General features: G+C 44.7%; 1 protein-coding gene across 1 annotated transcript; it reads left to right on the top strand.

Moving 5' to 3' along the window:
• The first annotated feature begins 9,339 nt into the window (after window positions 1–9,339).
• On the top strand, window positions 9,340–12,981 carry LOC124665484 (probable protein phosphatase 2C 7). The gene is made up of 9 exons (XM_047202892.1): window positions 9,340–9,645; window positions 10,181–10,490; window positions 10,641–10,768; window positions 10,845–10,943; window positions 11,037–11,195; window positions 11,804–11,890; window positions 11,993–12,084; window positions 12,237–12,311; window positions 12,809–12,981. The coding sequence occupies exons 1-9, from the start codon at window positions 9,342–9,344 to the stop codon at window positions 12,974–12,976; spliced, it is 1,422 nt and encodes a 473-aa protein (XP_047058848.1). The 5' UTR covers window positions 9,340–9,341; the 3' UTR covers window positions 12,977–12,981.
• The last annotated feature ends 9,008 nt before the right edge of the window (window positions 12,982–21,989 follow it).

Below are 21,989 nucleotides of genomic sequence, written 5' to 3'. Positions count from 1 at the left end.
GTGCGGATGCTAACCCGAAGGTGGACTTTTTAGGCATAGATGCACATCTTTGGATGGCCGGTCTATGTTCTTTGTTGTAATGCCCTAAGTAAATCTCATAGTAGTCATCATGATATGTATGTGCATTGTTATGCCCTCTCTATTTGTCAATTGCCCAAGCGTAATTTGTTCACCCAACATGTTATTTATCTTATTGGAGAGACACCACTAGTGAGCTGTGGACCTCGGTCCATTCTTTACATACGAAATACAACCCTACTTGCCAATCATTGTTCTCTTTTGTTTTTACTGCAAGCAAACATCATTTTCCACACCATACGTTTAATCCTTTGTTTTCGGCAAGCGGGTGAGATTGACAACCTCGCTTGTTAAGTTGGGGCAAAGTAGTTTGATTGTGTTGTGCGGGTTCACGTTGGCACGGAATCCCTGGTGTTGCGCCGCACTACACTCCTTCACCAACAACCTTCACGTGGTCTTCATCTTCTACTGGTTCGATAACCTTGGTTTCTTACCGAGGGAAAACTCGCTGCTGTACTCATCATACCTTTCTCTTGGGGTTCCCAACGGACGTGTGCTTTACCGTCACAAGCACTCCCACCAAGAGTATCATAATGTGATGGCCCAAAGAGATCCAAGTGAAGGAGCTCCAAAGGTATAGAAGTGGTGACGATACTCTTGATAGGATGTCTCTTCTTGAGTTGCTTTCCAGTTACACATGCACTGCATACACGATCTTTCTCAAAGAAAATGCTGGTTAGTCCAACAATGTGCTCACCCTTTAGGAGTTGTTTAAAATTTCTCATATTGACTTGACCAAGGCGGCGATGCCACAACCAACCTTCGTCATGTTTGGCCATTAGACATGTGGGGAGAGAGGGGCTCTCTTTCGATAGGTCAACCACGTAAAGGTTGTTCTCCACATATCCAACAAGGACCAATTTGAGGTTATCACTCCTAAAAACTTTCACACAATATTTAGTAAAATATGAATTATAGCCGGCATCTGCAAGATGATATATAGAAAGCAAATTATAGCCAAGGGATTCAACAAGCATGACCATCTCAAGGCACAAGTCCTTAGAGATTGCCACCTTGCCTTACCCAAGTACCTTTCCCTTTGAGTTGTCACCAAAGGTAATGCTTGACTTCTTGTTAATATCCTCTATGAACTGGTCAAGCACACCTCTTCCTCCGGTCATATGATTGGTGCATCCACTATCAAACACCCATTTTGGACCACCGGAGGAATACCCCTACAAAATCAAGTAGAGGTTTTAGGAACCCATCGATTAATGGGTTCCTTTGTAATGGCAACAAGATCTTTTGGTACCCAAATTGAGTACCCTCTATAGGCATAGCCATTGCGAGGTCCAACATATTTAGCATAAACATCACCATAATAATCAATAGATAAAGCATAGTGATTGTTTGGTCCCGTGCGGTCACCACTAATGGCTTTGCCCTTTGAGGCTTTGCCAACATTAGTGACCTTATTGTTCTTCTCTTGAGCGGGCTTCTCCTTATTGTAGTTGTTCTTCTTGTAAGGTTTGGGAACATACCCAAGTCCAAACTTTTGATTGTTTGACCTTTGCTTACTCAAGAGGTCATCCAATCCCATCTTATTCTTGGCGGTTGTGAACTTGGCTAGTTCCTTTGTCAACCTAGCATTTTCCTCAAGAATAGTTGCTTGCTCACAAGCCGATTCATTAGGATGATAGTTGAGACCATATTTGGTTACCAAAGATTCAAGATATACATTGGTCTCAACATATAGAGAAAGCTCTTCTTTCAAGCGAACATGTTCCTCAACAAGTTTAGCATGCTCACAAGTAAACGGAGTGGAGGAACTTGTAACATTTTTAGCAATGGGATCATTCAATGATCCAAGAGCCTTCTTATATGTGTCTTGGAGTAGGTCATGGTTCTCTCCAAGTTTCTTGAGCTCATCCTTGACAAGCTTGTTAGCCTTTTCAAGGTGGTCAAGATCCTTAGTGAGAGAAGCATGAGCAATTTCAAGTTCCTTCTTTGAAGAATCTAGCTCTTGGGCCATTAATTGAGCCCTTTCAATAGTATCTTGGTCCTTAGCTTTATCTAGTTCAAAGGTTTCAATTAGTTGCTTAAGACCTTGAGATATGCACCTTTCATTTTTCAACTCTTGTCTTAGGATAATGAATCTCCGTCTTTCATCATTCGTATGATATTCCATTTTCTCAATGGACTCATTTCTTTATTTGAGTGTGTCCATCAAGTAATAGAATTTGACAAGAGCATCACCACGAAGAGTGCATCTCACAAGGAACAGTTCCTTAAGCACAACAGTTTCTTGACTATCATTTTCTTCAAGAATGCTAGATAAAGAAGGTGGGGATTCCATTATCTTTGCCTCTCTTGCCATAAGACAAAAGCCGATGGTCGTAGAGGGAGAAATGTCATCGGAGTCATCATCATATGTTGTTCTTGCCTTGAAAGAAGAACCAATATCATTTGGCGTTGAGGACTCCATGGAGTAGTCCTTGGAGTAATCATATGAAGAGTGGCCCAAGTCTGAAGAAAGCCAAACCAGCCACTCCAGCCTCCTTTTCCTCATCTTCTCCCTCTTCATCAGTAATGTACTCAGCCCCAACAAAGTCCCTTCCCTTGTTCTTCTTGTATCGTTCATTGATTGGATTTTGCTTCAATCTTGGTTTGACACCTTTGATAAACTTTGGCTTGTCTACCCTTTTCTCATAAGGGCATTCATTTGCAAAGTGACTGTCTTCATCACAGTTGTAGCATGTTCTCTTCTTTTCTTTGGAGGAGGCATTGTACCTGTTTGCATACTTATTGGCAAGAAAAGCAACATATGTTTGTATGTCACTAGTTGAAGTCATCTCATCCTCTTCGATCTCATAGGCTTTTTCTCTTTCTTGGTCAGCTCTAGCCTTCAAAGCAAGGTTGTGTGAGCATCCCTCTAAACGGTTCATCGCCATGAGCTTTTCTCCTGCCTTGGCCATGTTGTCATTGGCTGCCACATAGGAGACTAGGTCATCTGCGTTCAAATATGCTTGCTTGGTGAGGATTTGCAAGTTGAGTGCAAGGTTGGTGTCCTTTTGTTTGACTACGATCATGGCAATGACCTTGAACTTTATGAATTCTTCATTCATTTCAAAGCCGTCATTGTATTTTTGACATCCAATGCCCTTGACCTTTACTCGAAGATCACCAAGCCTTCCATAAGCATCGGTCAAGGATTATCCTTCTCTAACCATAAACAAGGTTGCCTCCGTCTTTGCTGACTCATAGAGAGCCTTCTGGATCAGATTGGTTCCCTCTTGTAGTACTACAATCTGATCCCAAAGCTCTTTTGCAGAGTCTATATCATTGACTTGATCTAGGCGCTTGCGATTGATGCCACTTTTAATCTTGTCACATGCAGAGGCATTGAGTTGGCGGTTGTAGAACTTGGTGAGGTTAGCCTAATGGGATCTTGTGGCTTCCGGTATCCATCCACGATGATCTCCCACATCTCCACACTGCAGCTGCGAATATGAGACTCCATAGAGGATTTCCAAAAAGGAAAGTGAGTTCCATCAAAATGGGGAACATTCCCACTATGGTTTATATGACGCATGGGTGAAGTGTTTTTGGGATATTCATGATTGACTTCATGGAAGGTTTCCGGAGGGACAGAAGCCCCACTAGAAGTCCCACTAGTCAGGTTTTTAAGCATGACACTCATTTGTGCCATTTGGCTTTGGACTTCATCCTCCTTCTTCTTTTTCTCAGCCTCATATGCTAAGAATCTGGATTTCATCTCCGTAACCGAAAGGTTATAATCTTTATCCAGACCCTCGAATAGTTTATCCCTCTCACTCTTAAGGCCGTAAGGCCCTTAAAAAGAGTCCAGGCTCTGATACCAATTGAAAGTTCAGAGATGGTAAACCTAGAGGGGGGTGAATAGGTTTCTACAAAATTTAATTCTTTCTTTGCAATATTAGGCTTTGCGGAGTATAAAGATGAGCCTAATGCAAACTAGGTGAAGCACCCTATATGATGATGCAAGTAACTCAAGCACGAAGGCTCTCACATGCAGTTATATCACAAGTAAGGAGTCCGGTTAGGGATAACCGATAGCACGCGGAGACGAAGGTTTATTCCCGTGTTCCCTTCCTTTGCAAGAAGGTATGTCACGTTTGGAGAGGTGGGGGTCCCACGAAGGATTCCCCAACGCCACGAAGGCTCACCTTCTTCTCCGGATCCTATCCCACGAAGGAATAGCTCACTCACTTGTGGTAGACTTTGAGGTAGCCTCCAAACCATCACAATCTTGTGAGGAGAAAATCCACAGCCCGGATGCTTCCGGACCTCTTTTGTCCACCTAGGGTTTCCAAGAAACCCTAGAGAGCAAGTATCTTGATGAATACAAGGGGGAACAAGATTTTGCTCGGTGGAACTATAGATCAAGGCCTCCTCTAGCTTTTCCCCGGAGGGATTTGAGTTTGGGTGGAGGAGGAGGGAGATCTCAAGGTTTTGGAGCTGAACAATGGAGTATGAGAGAGAGAGAAATGTCTTGAGATTTTTGCACTGATATCTTCCCGAGAAAAAGAGCCGTTTGAGACATCAGAGTCGAAGCACCCGACAGCTAACCCGACAGTACCGGGCTACCCGGCAGCAGCACCCGGTGGGCTGGGATGTGTGCCGAGTTGCTCGGCAGCAGCACTCGGCCAGCTGGGCTGTGTGCCGACTTCTCCTGGAACTTCAGTTCTTCTGGCAGTCCGGTAGCAGCACCCGGTTGGCCGGGATGTATACCGACTTTTTCGGTAGCAGCACTCGGCCCGCCGGGCTATGTGCCTAGTTGCCTGGAGCTTCCGTTCTTCCTCCCTTCTCAGAACAATTCTTCCTCTCATCATTTTTGGTGTGAAGATTATGTGGTAGGATGTGTATATGTGGCTTTTGCAACATCTTCTTAGAGAAAATAGTCAAACCACCATCACTAGTTGAGAACATCAATTGGGAGGTCTCTCATCACCTCGCATCTCCGTAAGCTGACTGAAAACCTTTCTCACCACCTTGCAACCTCGTATGTGGACTAAAACCTATGTATACACTTATAGAAACAATTAGTCCACACGATAGCTCTGGTGTCATTGTTAAGCAAAATAATGGGTAATGGTAAAATACCCTTACAGTGTAAATAAAGGGTCAAGAAATATGTCCGTTGGGCTTAAAAACAGCCAAAATCGCGACCCGGGCCGGTACTACCACTTGTCGAGCCGGTAGTACCGCACAAGTGAAAACATCAATAGAAAAACATGAAAAACATGAAAGGCAGAGTGAAACAAATTATTTATCACCGATTTCTAAATGAACATGTTGAATATTTTGTCAAGTTTTATTCCTACTTGGATGGAGCCTAAGATAGGTGCAGCCATATGCATAACTTGACCACAAAATAATCTAAAATAACCAAGTACAATCATGCACTATATATTACAAAGATGATCTAGGGTTTTGATCTACCCGAACTACGAGGGGGATGGCATTGATCTCGGAGATGGTGATGGTGGAGTTGATGGAGATGTTCATCGGGAATTTGGGATAGAGCTAATTACACCCTAGGTACAATAACTTGCAAGTAATGTGCAGATTAGTACACTAAGTTGTAAAATGGGGAACCGCGGTACACCAACTTGTTAATCTGAAGCAAATCAGTTATTGCTTATCGGGAACTGTCGCGTGTGATGCCACGGTGGCTGTGGACAAGCCGCTCTTCCTCAAAATAATGCTAGATCAACATGACAAAGATGAGAAAATCAACTATGCAACACCATATGTACTAGAGGGCTCTATGAATAAAGCCAGAAGTATCAATGATTATAACTGAAACTGCATGACAACAGAGTGAAAATCATCCATTGTCAACTACTGTAGCTGAAACTACATGACAACACATGAGGTAGCAATGATCGACGACAGCACATGTACCAATGATTATACCAAAACATTATACACATGAAAAGGGCCACCTTGTGTCTTGTGTCCAAATTCAGAAATTGACATGCGCATTCTCTTTCCGCATTAGTGGCGCAACACCTGACTCAAACCACTCCTAAAATCACCATCAAACACTACAAAATACCATGGAAAAAAAATAGCGCGCTATTTCGGCGCTAATAGCACGCTATAGCGTTTCTAGACAGCCCACGGTCACCATTTTGGCGCTATAGCGTGCTATGGCACGCTATTAGCACTCTATAGCATGCTAATAGCGTATTTTTTGGCCGGCGCTATTTTGTTATAGCGCGCTATTTTTTTCTTTGGAAAATACTCACCGGTTGCTACAATCACCAAAAAACAACACCTTTTTTCTTGGCCATACCACAAAATTCACTACAATGATGTCGATCACATTGCAAATACTCCAGCGGGTCGTCGTTCCACGTGCGGAAGTGCAGGTCCCACGGCATCTCGCCGGAATCCTCAACACGGATGATGCCCGAGCCCAACCGTGGCCGTCTGCTTCGTCGAGGAGAAGAAAACGCAACTGAATCTCAGCCTATGATAATTACGCTCTCTGATGCCACGAAAATGTAAGGATGTAGACATAAAAAAGCATAAAAACATGGTTGCTTTCCGTAAAAATACCATGGCCAACAACGAGGAAGTACCCAGAAAGAGAAATAAGCAACCTAACGGACCTAGTTGCAAGACTGCAGATTGGGACTAGATTTCAGCGTGGCACCATTTATGTCTACTGATTTTCTTCGGATTAACAAGTTGTTGTACTGCGATTTCCCATTCTACAACTTAATGTACTAATCTGCACATGAGCCGCAAGTTGTTGTACTCCGGATGTAATTAGCTCTTTGGGATACTCCCCATATTTCAAGGAGGAGTTGGTGGCAACGATGGCTTCGACTTCCCCTAGGCAGCGACCAAGGAGCAGTAGAATCTGTCATCTCCTGAGGAAGAAGAGGACTTTCGCCATGCCATGGAAGTTATCTAGCATATCTGCACCTGGCTCTATATCTTCTATAATTTCAAATTGGGATTTTGGGAGAAAGTCCCATAAATATTCTAAAACATGGTAGATAACTTCACAATAATGCATATATGAAGGTAAAACATGGATGCTATGACATATGATTGATGATATAAAATGGATGTATCAATCACACACCTTTTGTGCCGCACTCAGAACATGTCCTAGCTAGAAAGAGATACTATCTTCCAATATCAGTGAAGATCTTTTGTGAGTCATCCTTGGCTGCCAAATGAGATATGCCTCCAAACTTGCCTCTCTTCTCATCTTCTACTACTCATATGTATGAAGTGGCATATAACCGACTAGGTGTTTGGAAGTCCATTGCTGCATGCCATTCTTACTCACATGTTGGGAGTTTCATAAAAAACTAAAGGAGTAGCACCGAAAACTGACGTCACAGATGGAAGCAGTTGCACTTGAAGTTTTTGATGGAAATCACGAACACCAAAGTTTGCTTCCACGACATCCATGAACTCAATCAAATCACTAACATCCTGACACATTTTGTATGTCTCAAACCACTCTTTGGATTTACCATCCATGTGCATTCTCGCAACATTAGTCCAAAAGGGATTACATATGTTAAATTTTGTGAATTCAACGCATTTCTCTCGCCACTGGCCTGGATTTGTGCCATCAAAATGATGGAAGGAGTTGTTGCATGACCGTCTGTGTTGACAACACTAGATGACAACAGAACATTCTTCTAGGCTAGCAAGGACAAAGGTTGGACACCTTATGGGCGTGGCAGGAGCAAGGCCAACATCGAGACGGGTGAGAAACCCGATCTATGCGTGGAGTTTTTATAATAAAAGTATGATTTCAGGTTTTTAGTAGCCTTTTCTTACTGGCCTCCGCCTTAATGGAGATGACACCGTCTACAATAAGTGTTCTTCGGCTTTTGTTTGATGACGAGATCTCATTTGTGACATCAACGGTGGTGTTGGAGGATTACAATTGTCTAGGTATATGCCTTCAGATCTTGCTTCACTAGATCGATTTTGGATCTTTTTTATGGTTGTCGCGAGGAGGATTATCCTTGCAATGTTTGTCCTGGCTGGTACATCCCGGACAATAGTGATTCTTACTCTCGGCTCTCCAACGATGTCAACTAGGTTGTTTGGTTGTTTTCCTTGGCATGCTGGTGTTGGCACTTAATTGAATATTTTAATGGTTGCGCGTGCGCGTAGCCTTGGCATTGCGGCTCAAAATAAAACTATGGGAGAACTTTTCGTTGGTATTCTTAGATCTATGGTTTGGTAACTATTTTGGGTGCCTCAAAAAAGTACAAGATCGAAAGAAAAAAGAATTTAAAGATTTTTATGATTTGCTTGTCTTTCTATACTTTATTTTGTAGTCGTTGCGTTGGTGTGAGCTTGTGTATATATACCATGTACTATAGTAAATATTAAATATATGTGTTGTTCTTTTTTACCAGAAATATATGTGGTGTTGATTGTGTTAAAGAAAGAAAAAAATATCAGTAGGCCTGTTCGATCCCTCTCCTCTGACCGTGCCGAGTGCTGACCAGCTAGGCCAACCCATGTACCGCCAACAACGACCCAAGCCCAATCTAACCCCACGCATAGGTCGCCACCGCCGCCGCACTAGTTGGCCGCCGTAGCAGTGCAGCACGCGTCCGCCGCCGCTCAAACGTGCCTCCCCGCCACTAGCTCCTCCGCGTCCCTGCCCCTGCCCTGCTTGCCCCCAACCATGCGTCTGCCGCTACTCACCCCCACCGCCGGCGCCGCCTCGCGCTACTCTCCCCGCGCCGCAGTCTATCTCTGACCACGCGACGCCACATCACAACCTCCCCCTGATCCCACGCCCCGACCTCGCCGGCGGTCGCTCACCGTGCTGCAAGGAACGACCTCGAAGGCACTTTGACACGTTGGTTTTTCTAGTGGTATCTTGGCTAGTTGTATTTTGGCTATTCTCTCGAGTCTTGAAAAATAAATTGTATCTCTCCCGTTACCATCTGCCATCATTTCGACTCGTCCCCGGCCCGTGCAGCTCACCCACGTCCACCCGCCGGCCACCGTCCCATCCTCCGCGTTATATCGGACGTTGCAGACCCGTCCATCCCGATTCGATCGCATCGCTCGCCCTCCTCTCTCCTCCCGCCTCAAGACACCTGATCGAATCGCGAAGGTACCCACGCATTGCCCCCTCTCCGATGAGGGCCGGTTCTGGCCCTAGGCGACCATGGGCAACGCCCGGGGCCCACGCCCGGGGGCCCCATCCCTGCATCTCTCCTCTATACCTTCTCTTCTTGTTGGGCTAAAGAAAATCTTGAAAAGGGCAAAAGGCTCAGCCGATGGAAGGAGACGAGCAGCCAGGCCTGCCTAGCGATCAGGAGGGGAACCGACGCAGAACGCACCGATTGACTTCGTCTCCCTGCTCTTCTTCCATCGATTGTCTCGATTGCCTATTCGCCTCGCCTAGTCGCTTGACGCCTGGACTCCCTGTCCCAGATGGGTGTGGAGATCGACAGATCAGACAGCAAATCGGCATAACGCAGTGGAGATCGGCCCCGTCTCCTCTAATCTGCCTGATTCTAGCCGTAATTCTCCCGAGGCAGAACGTAGTTGGCAGCTGCCACGAGCTCTCCTGCTGCTCAGGTAATACTCTCCACCTTTTCTGTACCGTAATCTGTGATTATTTTTACTAGTTTAGTGATCGGAAATTTCGTGTGTTCCTGTATAAACATTGTGAAAGATGCATTTAATTTCTTTATGATTCTTGGTGTGACAATGCCGAAACATAAACTGCGAGAACGAATGAAAAATAACGAGCAAAGCAACTTATTGTATAACAAAGAGGAATAAATAAAAGAAAATCTTGCACTATTTTTGCAAAACCTTTTACTAATAAAGAGTTGTCTGATGTTGATCGTGATAATTTTTCCTCCAAGTTATAAGTGTTGCGAGTAACTTACCTAATGATTTGATGTCAGCGCCTGAAATTCTTTAGTTATTATTTTAACATATTTTGCAAGAAAAACTGGACACACACATATAGATATGCATGCTTATATATATATTAGTCTTAGGGGCTTATATCGTCATGTCGCCCTAGGCCCCCGCAAAATATAGAGCCAGCCCTGCTCCGATCGATTCCGAGAAAGCTTATAATTTTGTTTGCTGTTGTTACTAGAGTCTGGGTGTTGGAGAGCAATCCAGATGGTGCCCGATGGAGACCAAGAGGTCTCGACCTCGTCGTCAACAGCCGCTGCGGCGATAGCGGGGGCGGCGCTGCCGCCTAGACCGGTGAGCTTCAAGAGGACCGCCGTCTGGCACCAGATGAAGCACCGCCGATTCCGCGCGGGGGGCACCAAGAAGATGGCCGTGGCCTCGTCGCCCGCTCAGGCGGTGGGGGAGGCGACCACTGCGGCGGCGGCCATGAGGGCGCCGACGGAAAGCGACCGGGACGACGAGAAGGGGCATGTATGGGGCAGCTGGAAGAGGTAACCAAAGCACCTACTAACCACCACTTGTCACCAATTACCGGACCATATGGGCTGTTTTACGCTTGAGAATGAATGGCATCTGTAAAGCCTACTTCTTCATCTACTATGTTCCCTTATTCCTCTCTTTGCTATCATCTGTGGTTGCAGTGAGGATGGAAGTATGCATTGTGGATATTCTAGCAATAGGGGGAGAAGACAAACTATGGAAGACTTCTACGACATTAAAGCATCTAAAACGGATGCTAAAAGAATAAACGTCTTCGGAGTATTCGATGGTAAAGAAGTGCCTACCTTTCAAACACTTCATCATTCTCCTTTATTTTTCAGACTGTAATTCTTTTGTCATCACAGGACATGGTGGTTCATGTGCCGCCAAGTATCTCAAGGAGCACTTATTTGAAAACCTCTTGAAACATCCAGCTTTCATTACTGATACAAAATTGGCAATAAGTATGATGTTTACTCATAGGCCCTTACGTCAAAATCAGTTGTCGCATCTACTAGTAGCTAAGCAACCATATACTAACTAGTGGTAATTCGCAGGTGAGTCCTATAAGGAGACTGACGCAGATTTCTTGGCTGCTGAAACCACTATCTGTAGAGACAGTGGATCAACTGCGTCAGCAGCAATTTTTGTTGGCAACCATCTCTACGTGGCAAATGTTGGCGATTCACGGGCTGTAATATCAAAGGCGGGCAAAGGTGTGATTTTTTCCATAACTTTTATCACCGTTAGTGTTATATATCATGTTTTGTTCATTCATGACAGCTGAGCGTTGACCATGCATTATTCATAATTGTAATGAATTACTTCATAATATTCTAGGACTCCTTCATATCTCAATGTAACTAGGTCGCACACCAGTTATTACGATTCCTGGTGTGTTATTTCGAATTTGTGATGGAACTAATGATGAGGGGATGGCCAACACGGCAGAAGTTATGTCTGGAACCATTAAATGCGCAAGGGTGGAAGCTGGCAGTGGATAATACAAAATATCCGGTATTCATATTCAGGAAAATGCATATATAGGAAACACCACAACTGGAAGTGCCTATGGGAAACACCATAACTGAATCGAAACTATGTTGGCTAACATTTGATTGTTGTTAGTATTCCATTGGATAACGTGCTTGCGTCCTAGTTCCCTAAGTGTTGTGGTTGACTTAGGTATTAAATATAAATATTACGCATGAAAGCAAGATCATATTGCAGGAGCAGCTTATAACCAATATTTGTTACCCTACTGGAATATAGATATGGATCCTATAATATGTTGGTAAATCAGTTCAGTCTGTCTTGCTTGCAGCTATTGCACTCTCCGATGATCACAAACCAGACAGAAGCGACGAGCGGGAACGGATTGAAAATGCTGGAGGAGTTGTTACATTTAGTGGTACGCCTGACACTGGTTATGTCGTGATATACTTTGTTGAAAACACATCATGCGTTCATTGGAAGATCTATTAGCTGACAATGCCAAATGTTTGTTTTGTAGGAACATGGAGAGTAGGGGGTGTACTTGCAATGTCTCGGGCATTTGGTGACCGCCTGTTGAAGCAGTTTGTTGTTGCAGAGCCCGAGATTCAGGTGATATTTAAGTACTCGTTAAAACCTTTTATTGTATATAGTAACTAAAAAGATACCATAGTACAATTTCCCTGGATCATGATAGATGTCATGCATGCGCTTTATCGCAAAACAGAGCAATTTGATCAACCCTTTGCAAAATATTCTGTCAGGAACAAGAAATAGATGATGAACTGGAGTTCCTTATTTTGGCTAGCGATGGGCTGTGGGACGTGGTGCCAAATGAGGTTAGTATGGCATATACCAAATTTACTACACATACCTATTTTGTCTTCCTTTTATGGCATAGGTACCAATGGTAAAATACCCATGGTGCTTTCTTGGGTATATATAGTAATAGGCTTTGCACTGGTCGCATAGGTGGTGAGAATCAAAGAGGGACTTGTATATGCCATACTGATTGATGTCATCTATTGAACTTGACGTATCTAGTGTGAACTGCCAACCAATGATTATGTGCAGCCATGTAAATCAATTTAGTCTGAGCCTTATTCAATCACTAAATTTCATACTCCTATTTAAAATGCATTTCATTTCTTGATAAACAATTTGATGACCTGTGCAAAGTTACCATCTCATTTAAGTAAACAAAATGATCCACACGATGACTTGTTTGCCAACATCTTGTTTAATTTTGCACTTTTAAAATTATAATCAGGGGAATGCATCACAATTCCCTAATCTTTTTCAAGTTTGGGCTGATATAATAAATGTGATTTTCCAGCATGCTGTTGCATTTGTGAAGGAGGTGGTAGGCCCTGAGGCTGCAGCCCGGAAGCTGACAGAGATCGCTTACAGACGTGGGAGCAGAGACAATATAACATGCATTGTTGTAGAATTTCATCGTGACAGTGTTGGCATTGGTTCTCCCCCATTAAGTGGCCAAATTTGATTCCATATGCTCTCTTGTTTGCTTTTAACTTGCTCTGGCATCATCTCTATTCATAAGGTCGAACTATGGCCTTTTCATTGGTTTATCTACTATATATTCGTTCATTTATAACTTTTGTAGCTTACTCTGGCATCACCAGACTTTGCACAATGATGGGACTGCATCATTACTTCATGAGTACCGGATCATGTTCTGCATGGTTTGTGATGCTGGAAATTTTGGCACTCTGTTAATTCCCATTTTTTACTAGTTATTTATTGCAAGATGGATGCAGTACTCATAATAAAACCAGGCAATTCAGGATATAATTTCAAAGGTTAACTGAGAACTGATGCAATTTACTTGACGATTGTGTTGATGAGAAATATAAGCGGACCAAGTCACGAAGAAGGCATCACCAAGAACGTCAGAAATCTGGTCTAAGGATTACGTTCTTCTGCAAGAAGCTGGGGCAGAACTTCTTTTGTCCTTTCTTTAACCTATGTTGCTACTACTTTTTTCGCTTGCTTAGTTATTGTAAGTTCACTGAAAAGCTGTGGTAAAGTGTTACGGCCAGGATCTCCCCTATGGGTGGTGGCGCTGAGTGGTGGCTGACTTGTGTCTATGGACCTCAGACTGAGGCTGACAAGGTCGCCTTCCTGGAGGAGCTCCGCGATGTCCGTAGAGGTCACCCTGGGCCCTCTGTGGGGACTTTAACTTGATCTACCGGGATGAGGACAAGAACAACGACAATCTCAACCGTAGAATGATGGGTAGATTCCGGCGCTTTCTGAATGATTGCGAGCTGAAGGAGATCTACCTACATGGACGGCGTTACATTTGGTCGAACGAGCGGGAAACGCCCACTCTGGTGCGGCTGGATCGGGTGTTTGCTTCGGTTGCCTGGGAGGAGCTGCATAGCAGCTGCATGTTGCGCTGCTTGGCAACGGTGGTGACTGACCACTGCCCACTCCTCCTGGATTGCACCACCAAATCAGCGGGGCGGAAGAGGTTCCAGTTCGAACGTTTCTGGCTGAAGTTGGATGGTTTTGAGGACGCTGTGCGAAGCGCCTGGGATGTTGTGGAGGGTGACCCAGACCCCTTCCGGTGGCTCACTGCAAAGCTTAAGCGCACGGCGCGCAGCTTGATGAGCTGGAGTGACAAAAAGGTAGGATGTGTCAAACTGCAGCTGATGATAGCGCGGGAGGTCGTGTTTAGGCTGGATGTGGCCATGGAGACTAGACAGCTATCACCGGACGAGCGCCGACTCAGGGCGCACCTCAAACACGCTTACATGGGTCTGGCTTCGCTTGAGCGCACTATGGCTAGGCAGCGGGCCAAGATCGCGTGGCTGAAGGAGGGGGACACCAATACGGCCCTCTTCCATCAACACGCGGCGTACCGTCGCCAGAAGAACGTGATCCACATCCTGCAGGTGGGAGGCGCGGTCATTTCTGACCAAGCAGCCATGGCTGAAGCTGCTTTCACACACTTTGAGGGCCTGCTTGGCACCTCGGTGGATAGACAGCACTCGCTGGACTTGGACTTCCTGGATACCCACTCTGAGGACCTCTCAGAGCTAGAGGCGGTGTTCACGGAGGATGAGATCTGGGAGGTGATTCGGCGACTGCCGGTGGGCAAGGCGCCGGGACCTGATGGGTTCACGGCTGAATTCCTTCAGAACTGCTGGGGAGTGGTTAAGGGTGACTTCATGGCAGCCTTCGACAAGTTGTTCACGTTGTGCGGGCGCGGGTTCCAAGGTATTAACCAGGCCTTGCTGACCCTGCTGCCTAAGCGCCCGGATGCGGCTGCGCTCGGCGACTACCGCCCAATCAGCCTGATCCATATCTTTGCCAAGCTGGTTGCGAAGGCGCTCGCCACTCTTCTAGCCTCTAGGATGGAGTCGCTGGTGGATCGTAACCAGTGCGCATTCATTCGCAAGTGTTGTATCCATGACAACTTCATGTTGGTCCAGCAGACTGCTAGATTCTTACACCGGGAGAAGGAGCCGCGGGTGATGCTCAAGCTGGACATTGCCCGCGCCTTTGACTCCGTTTCTTGGGGTTTCCTTTTGGAGATCCTCCGCAAGTTAGGATTTGGGCCGAGGTTCCGTGAACTGGTGTCCATCCTCCTATCCACTGCGAGTACCAGGGTGATGCTCAATGGCGAGCCAGGCCCCCCGATTTGGCATCGGAGGGGCCTGAGACAGGGAGACCCCCTGTCGCCAGCGTTGTTTGTTCTGATGATGAACACACTCAACAGGTTGTTGGCTAAGGCGATCGAGCTTGGGGTGCTGCGGCGCGTAGCGCGGCGGGACTTAGCGACGTCAGTGTCACTCTATGCGGATGATGTGGTGATTTTCTGCCACGCAGATGAGACGGATCTCCGCGCTATACGTGGGATCCTGGAGCTCTTTGGCCATGCATCCGGGCTGCGCACTAACTTCGCCAAGTGCTTGGTCTCACCCATTGCCTATTCGGAGGCTGAGGCCGCGGGCGCTGCTGAACTCATGGAGTGCCAGCTAGCGCCGTTTCCGGTGAGATACCTCGGCATCCCGCTGTCTATAAGGAGGCTGACGACTGCATCATTCCAGCCCCTCATAGACCGTCTAGCCGACAAGCTACCTACCTAGCGTGCATCGATGATGCCTCGGGCAGGACGCTTGGCGCTAATCCGCTCGGTTCTCGCAGCGATACCGTTGCACCAGCTGATGGTGCTGAGTCTTGATAAGAAAGCACTCAAGCAGGTCAACAAAATCTTGCGAGGATTCCTATGGGCAGGTAGGGCTGATGCCAATGGCGGACATTGTCACGTCAACTGGGCGAGAGTATGTAGGCCGCTTCCCCTAGGGGGGCTGGGAATCCCAGATGTCGCTCGCACGGCCATCAGCCTCAGGGTGCGTTGGATCTGGAGGATGCACACCGACCCCCTGCGACCTTGGCGCGGGTTGGACATGCATTTCTCAAAGACGGAGCTGGATGTCTTTGCGGCCTCTACCTACATGGTAGTCGGTAACGGGGAATCCGCCCTGTTCTGGGAGGACAGATGGCTGGACGGCAGGTCCATCAAAGAGATGGCGCCGGAGGTATAGGCTTTGGTTCCAAAGCGCCGGCGAAAGGCGCGCACGGTCCGTGAAGCGCTGGTTGACCGCACCTGGATCCCGATATAGTAGGTGCACCGAGCGCCATGGCACTGTGGTAGTACGTCCAGTTGTGGGGTAGACTCAGGGACATTCAACTATCTGGGGACCCGGACAGGTTGGTTTGGCGGTGGACGACGGATGGACAGTATTCAGCTGGATCCTGCTATGACACCCTTTTCCAGGGGTCAATCATCTCAGGGTCTTGGAAGCTCAACTGGATCCTGGGCGCCACCTAGGGTGAAGTTCTTTATCTGGTTGGCCTGTCTAGACAGGTGCTGGACGGGTGAGAGGCTGGCACGGCGGGGGCTGCCGCATGCGCCGAGATGCCCGTTATGTGATTAGTCTGCTAAAACCATGAGGCACCTCCTTACAGGATGTTCCTTCTCTAGGACGGTGTGGTTTGAGGTGCTATCATGGATCCGATCCACCTCAGGCCCACCCACGGCTGAGGGTGACTTCGCAGAGTGGTGGTCGCTGGTGGTGCGGACTGCCCCTCGCCAGCTGCGCAAGCGCACTTCGTCGGTTATCATGCTCACGGCATGGTGGATTTGGAAGCATCGGAACGCGACGGTGATGACGCGTGAAGCACACGTCCGTTGGGAACCCCAAGAGGAAGGTGTGATGCGTACAGCAGCAAGTTTTCCCTCAGTAAGAAACCAAGGTTATCGAACCAGTAGGAGATGAAGGCCACGTGAAGGTTGTTGGTGAAGGAGTGTAGTGCGGCGCAACACCGGGGATTCCGGCGCCAACGTGGAACCTGCACAACACAATCAAGATACTTTGCCCCAACTTAACAGTGAGGTTGTCAATCTCACCGGCTTGCTGTAAACAAAGGATTAAACGTATGGTGTGGAGAATAATGTTTGCTTGCAAAGAACAACAGAGAACAATGATTGCAGCAGGTTGTATTTCAGATGTAAAAGAATGGACCGGGGTCCACAGTTCACTAGTGGTGTCTCTCCAATAAGATAAATAACATGTTAGGTGAACAAATTACAGCTGGGCAATTGACAAATAGAGAGGGCATAACAATGCACATACATATCATGATGACTACTATGAGATTTACTTAGGGCATTACGACAAATAACATAGACCGCTATCCAGCATGCATCTATGCCTAAAAAGTCCACCTTCGGGTTAGCATCCGCACCCCTTCCGATATTAAGTTGCAAACAACGAGACAATTGCATTAAGTACCGTGCGTAATGTAAACAATACAAATATCCTTAGAAAAAGCATTGATGTTTTATCCCTAGTGGCAACAGCACATCCATAACCTTAGAACTTTCGTCACATCGTCCCAGATTCAATGGAGGCATGAATCCACTATCGAGCATAAATACCCCCTCTTGGAGTTACAAGTATCAACTTGGCCAGAGCCTCTACTAGCAACGGAGAGCATGCAAGATCATAAACAACACATATATGATAGATCGATAATCAACTTGACATAGTATTACATATTCATCGGATCCCAACAAACACAACATGTAGCATTACAATAAGATGATCTTGATCATGATAGGCAGCTCACAAGATCTAAACATGATGGCACAATAGGAGAAGATAACCATCTAGCTACTGTTATGGACCCATAGTCCAAGGATGAACTACTCACGCATCAGTCCGGAGGCGGGCATGGTGATGTAGAGCCCTCCGGTGATGATTCCCCTCTCCGGCAGGGTGTCGGAGGTGATCTTCGAGAACCCCCGAGATGGGGTTGACGGCGGCGGCGTCTCAGTAACTTTTCTCGTATCGTGGCTCTCGGTACTAGGGTTTTCCGAGACGAAGGAATATATAGGCGAAGAGGCAGCGTCGGGGGAGCCAGGGGGTGGCCTCCCCATAGGCCGGCGCGCCTGGGGGCCTCGCCGCGCCGCCCTGTGGGATGGGCCCCCTGCTGGCCGCCTCCGACTCTTCTTCGGTGTTCTGGAATCCTCCGTGGAAAATAGGGCCGTGGGTTTTTGTTTCGTCCAATTCCGAGAATATTTCCTCTGTAGGATTTCTGAAACCAAAAACAGCAGAAAACAGGAACTGGTGCTTCGGCATCTTGTTAATAGGTTAGTACTGGAAAATGCATAAAATGATATAAAGTGTATATAAAACATGTGAGTATTGTCATAAAACTAGCATGGAACATAAGAAATTATAGATACGTTTGATACGTATCAAGCATCCCCAAGCTTAGTTCCTACTCGCCCTCGAGTAGGTAAACGATAAAAAAGGATAATTTCTGAAGTGACATGCTACCATCATAATCTTGATCAATATTATTGTAAGGCATATGAAATGAATGAAGTGATTCAAAGCAATGGTCTATAGTTTACTAACAAATAGATAATGACTAAACAACTGAATCATATAGCAAAGACTTTTAATGAATAGTACTTTCAAGACAAGCATCAAAAAGCCTTGCATAAGAGTTAACTCATAAAGCAATAGATTCTTAATAGAAGGTTTTGAAACAACACAACGAAAGATATAAGTTTCAGCAGTTGCTTTCAACCTTCAACATGTATATCTCATGGATAATTGTCAACACAAACTAATATGATGAGTGCAAATAAGCAAATATGTAAGAATCAATGCACACAGTTGACACAAGTGTTTGCTTCTAAGATAGAAAGAAGTAGGTAAACTGACTCAACATAAAGTAAAAGAAAGGCCCTTTGCAGAGGGAAGCAGGGATTAAATCATGTGCTAGAGCTTTTCAAGTTTTGAAATCATATAGAGAGTATAAAAGTAAAGTTTTGAGAGGTGTTTGTTGTTGTCAACGAATGGTAGTGGGCACTCTAACCCCCTCATCAAACAGACTTTCAAAGAGCGGCTCCCATGAAGGACGTTATCTCTACCAGCAAGGTAGATCATCCCTCTTCTCTTTTGTTTACACATGTACTTTAGTTTTATTTATGGATGACACTCCTCCCAACCTTTTGCTATCACAAGCCATGGCTAACCGAATCATCGGGTGCCTTCCAACATTTCACATACCATGGAGGAGTGTCTATTTGCAAAATTAAGTTGCTTACTGATGAATCAGGGCAAAACATGTGAAGAGAATTATTAATGAAAGTTAATTAATTGGGGCTGGGAACCCCGTTGCCTGCTCTTTTTGCAAAAATATTGGATAAGCGGATGAAGCCACTAGTCCATTGGTGAAAGTACTGCCCAACAAGATTGAAAGATAAAACACCACATACTTCCTCATGAGCTATAAAACATTGACACAAATAAGGAGTAATAACTTTTGAATTGTTTAAAGGTAGCACATGAAGTATTTACTTGGAATGGCAGAAAAATACCACATAGTAGGTAGTTATGGTGGACACAAATGGCATAGGTTTTGGCTCAAGGTTTTGGATGGACGATAAGCATTCCCTCTCAGTACAAGGCTTTGGCTAGCAAGGTTGTTTGAAGCAAACACAAGTATGAACCGGTACAGCAAAACTTAAATAAGAACATATTGCAAGCATTATAAGACTCTACACTGTCTTCCTTGTTGCTCAAACACTTTTACCAGAAAATATCTAGACCTTAGAGAGACCAATCATGCAAACCAAATTTCAACAAGCTCTACGATAGTTCTCCACTAATAGGTTTAAACTACATGATGCAAGAGCTTAAACATGATCTACTTGAGAGCTCAAAACAATTGCCAAGTATCAAATTATTCAAGACAATATACCAATTACCACATGAAGCATTTTCTGTTTCCAACCAAATAGCAATGAATGCAGCAGCTTTTAACTTTTGCCATGAGCATTAAAAGTAAAACGAAGAACACCGGTGTTCATATGAAAAAGCGGAGCGTGTCTTTCTCCCACACAAGGATTTCTAGGATCCGATTTTATTCAAACACAAACAAAAATAAAAGCACACAAACGCTCCAAGTAAAGCACATAAGATGTGACGGGATAAAAATATAGTTTCACTAGAGGTGACCTGATAAGTTGTTGATGAAGAAGGGGATGTCTTGGGCATCCCCAAGCTTAGATGCTTGAGTCTTCTTGAAATATGCAGGGAAGAACCATAGGGGCATCCCCAAGCTTAGACTTTTCACTCTTCTTGATCATATTATATCCTCCTCCTCTCTTGATCCTTGAAAACTTCCTCCACACCAAACTTAAAACAATCTCATTAGAGGGTTAGTGCATAATCAAAAATTCACATGTTCAGCAAGGACACAATCATTCCCAACACTTCTTGAAATTACCCAAGGCTACTGAAATTTAATGGAGTAAAGAAATCCAGTCAAACACAGTAAAAGAGGCAATGCGAAATAAAAGGCAGAATCTGTCAAAACAGAACAGTCCGTAAAGACGATTTTTTCGAGGCACTTAACATGCTCAGATGAAAAAGCTCAAATTGAATGAAAGTTGCGTACATATCTGAGGGTTACTCATGAATTTTTGCAAGATTTTACGAATTTCCTACAGAGAGATCAGCTCAAATTCGTGACAGCTAAAAATCTGTTTCTACGCAGAAATCCAAATCTAGTATCAACCTTCTATCAAAGACTTTACTTGGCACAACAATGCAATAAAGTAAAGATACAAAGGTATTACTACAGTAGTAACAAGCACCTTGACTCAAATATAAAACAAAAATTGCAGAAATAAAATAACGGGTTGTCTCCCATAAGCGCTTTTCTTTAACGCCTTTCAGCTAGGCGCAGAAAGTGAAACTGAAGTAACATCAAGAGAAGAAGCATCAACATCATAATTTTTCTTAAAATCACAACTTGTCGCAATAGGTATCTTAGATGCTCCATTATCTAAATTTCCCTTAGTGGTACTAAGGGTTTTATCAATTTTAAGCTTATAATGATTCTTTGGTTTAGGCATCTTAGAGACATACATGAACTTTTGCTCCTTACCCACATAAGCTTTCTCCTTAAACTTAAGAGAAGAAAAAGTTGAACCCAAGGTTCCCATAGCTTCTTCAAGTTCACAAATCCTATGGGTTTGATTATCATGGATAGCACAAGTTTCTAAGACAGCAATTCTTTCATTAATTCCTCCTAGAGATTTATCAAGTTTATCAGTATTATCAAGTAATATTCCCAATTTAGTCTCAACACTTGGAAGGTTTTTCTCTATGGCCTCCAACTTTTTCATGACATCCTCAAAAGAGATTTCAATTTTAACTTCATTAACAGGTGGTATTCCGACTAAACTCTCAATAATGCAACTAGCTTCTAAAGCAGGAGTACCTAGGAAATTACCCCCTGCAAGAGTATCAAGAACCTACCTATTTCAGCTAGAGATACCAACATAAAAGTTCCTAAGGAGGATAATAGTGGAGTGTTTCTTAGTGCACCTATAATGAGCATCACTAATTCTATACCAAGCATCTTTAAAACTTTCTCCCCCTTGTTGCTTAAACGAACGAACTTCAACCTCAGGATTACTCATTTTAACAATAATAAAAATAAATAAAGCAAAACCAAATTAAATAAAGTAAAACAAGTAACTAATTTTTTTGTGTTTTTGATATAAAGAAAGCAAACAAGACAGAAAATAAAATAAAGCAAGACAATAAACAAAGTAAAGAGATTGGGTGTGAGAGACTCCCCTTGCAGCGTGTCTTGATCTCTGATACGTCTCCGACGTATCGATAATTTCTTATGTTCCATGCCACATTATTGCTGATATCTACATGTTTTATGCACATTATATGTCATATTTATGCGTTTTCTGGAACTAACCTATTAACAAGATGCCGAAGTGCCAGTTGCTGTTTTCTGCTGTTTTTGGTTTCAGAAATCCTAGTAACGAAATATCCTCGGAATCGGACGAAATCAACGCCCAGGTTCCTATTTTGCCCGGAAGCATCCAGAACACCCGAGAGCCGCCGGAGGAAGCCCCGGGGGCCCCACACTACACCCCGGCG

Source organism: Lolium rigidum, chromosome 6 (assembly GCF_022539505.1).
Source record: "Lolium rigidum isolate FL_2022 chromosome 6, APGP_CSIRO_Lrig_0.1, whole genome shotgun sequence".
NCBI lineage: Eukaryota > Viridiplantae > Streptophyta > Magnoliopsida > Poales > Poaceae > Lolium > Lolium rigidum.
Note: the sequence above shows the minus strand (reverse complement) of the source record. Positions and strands in the feature narration are given on the sequence as shown.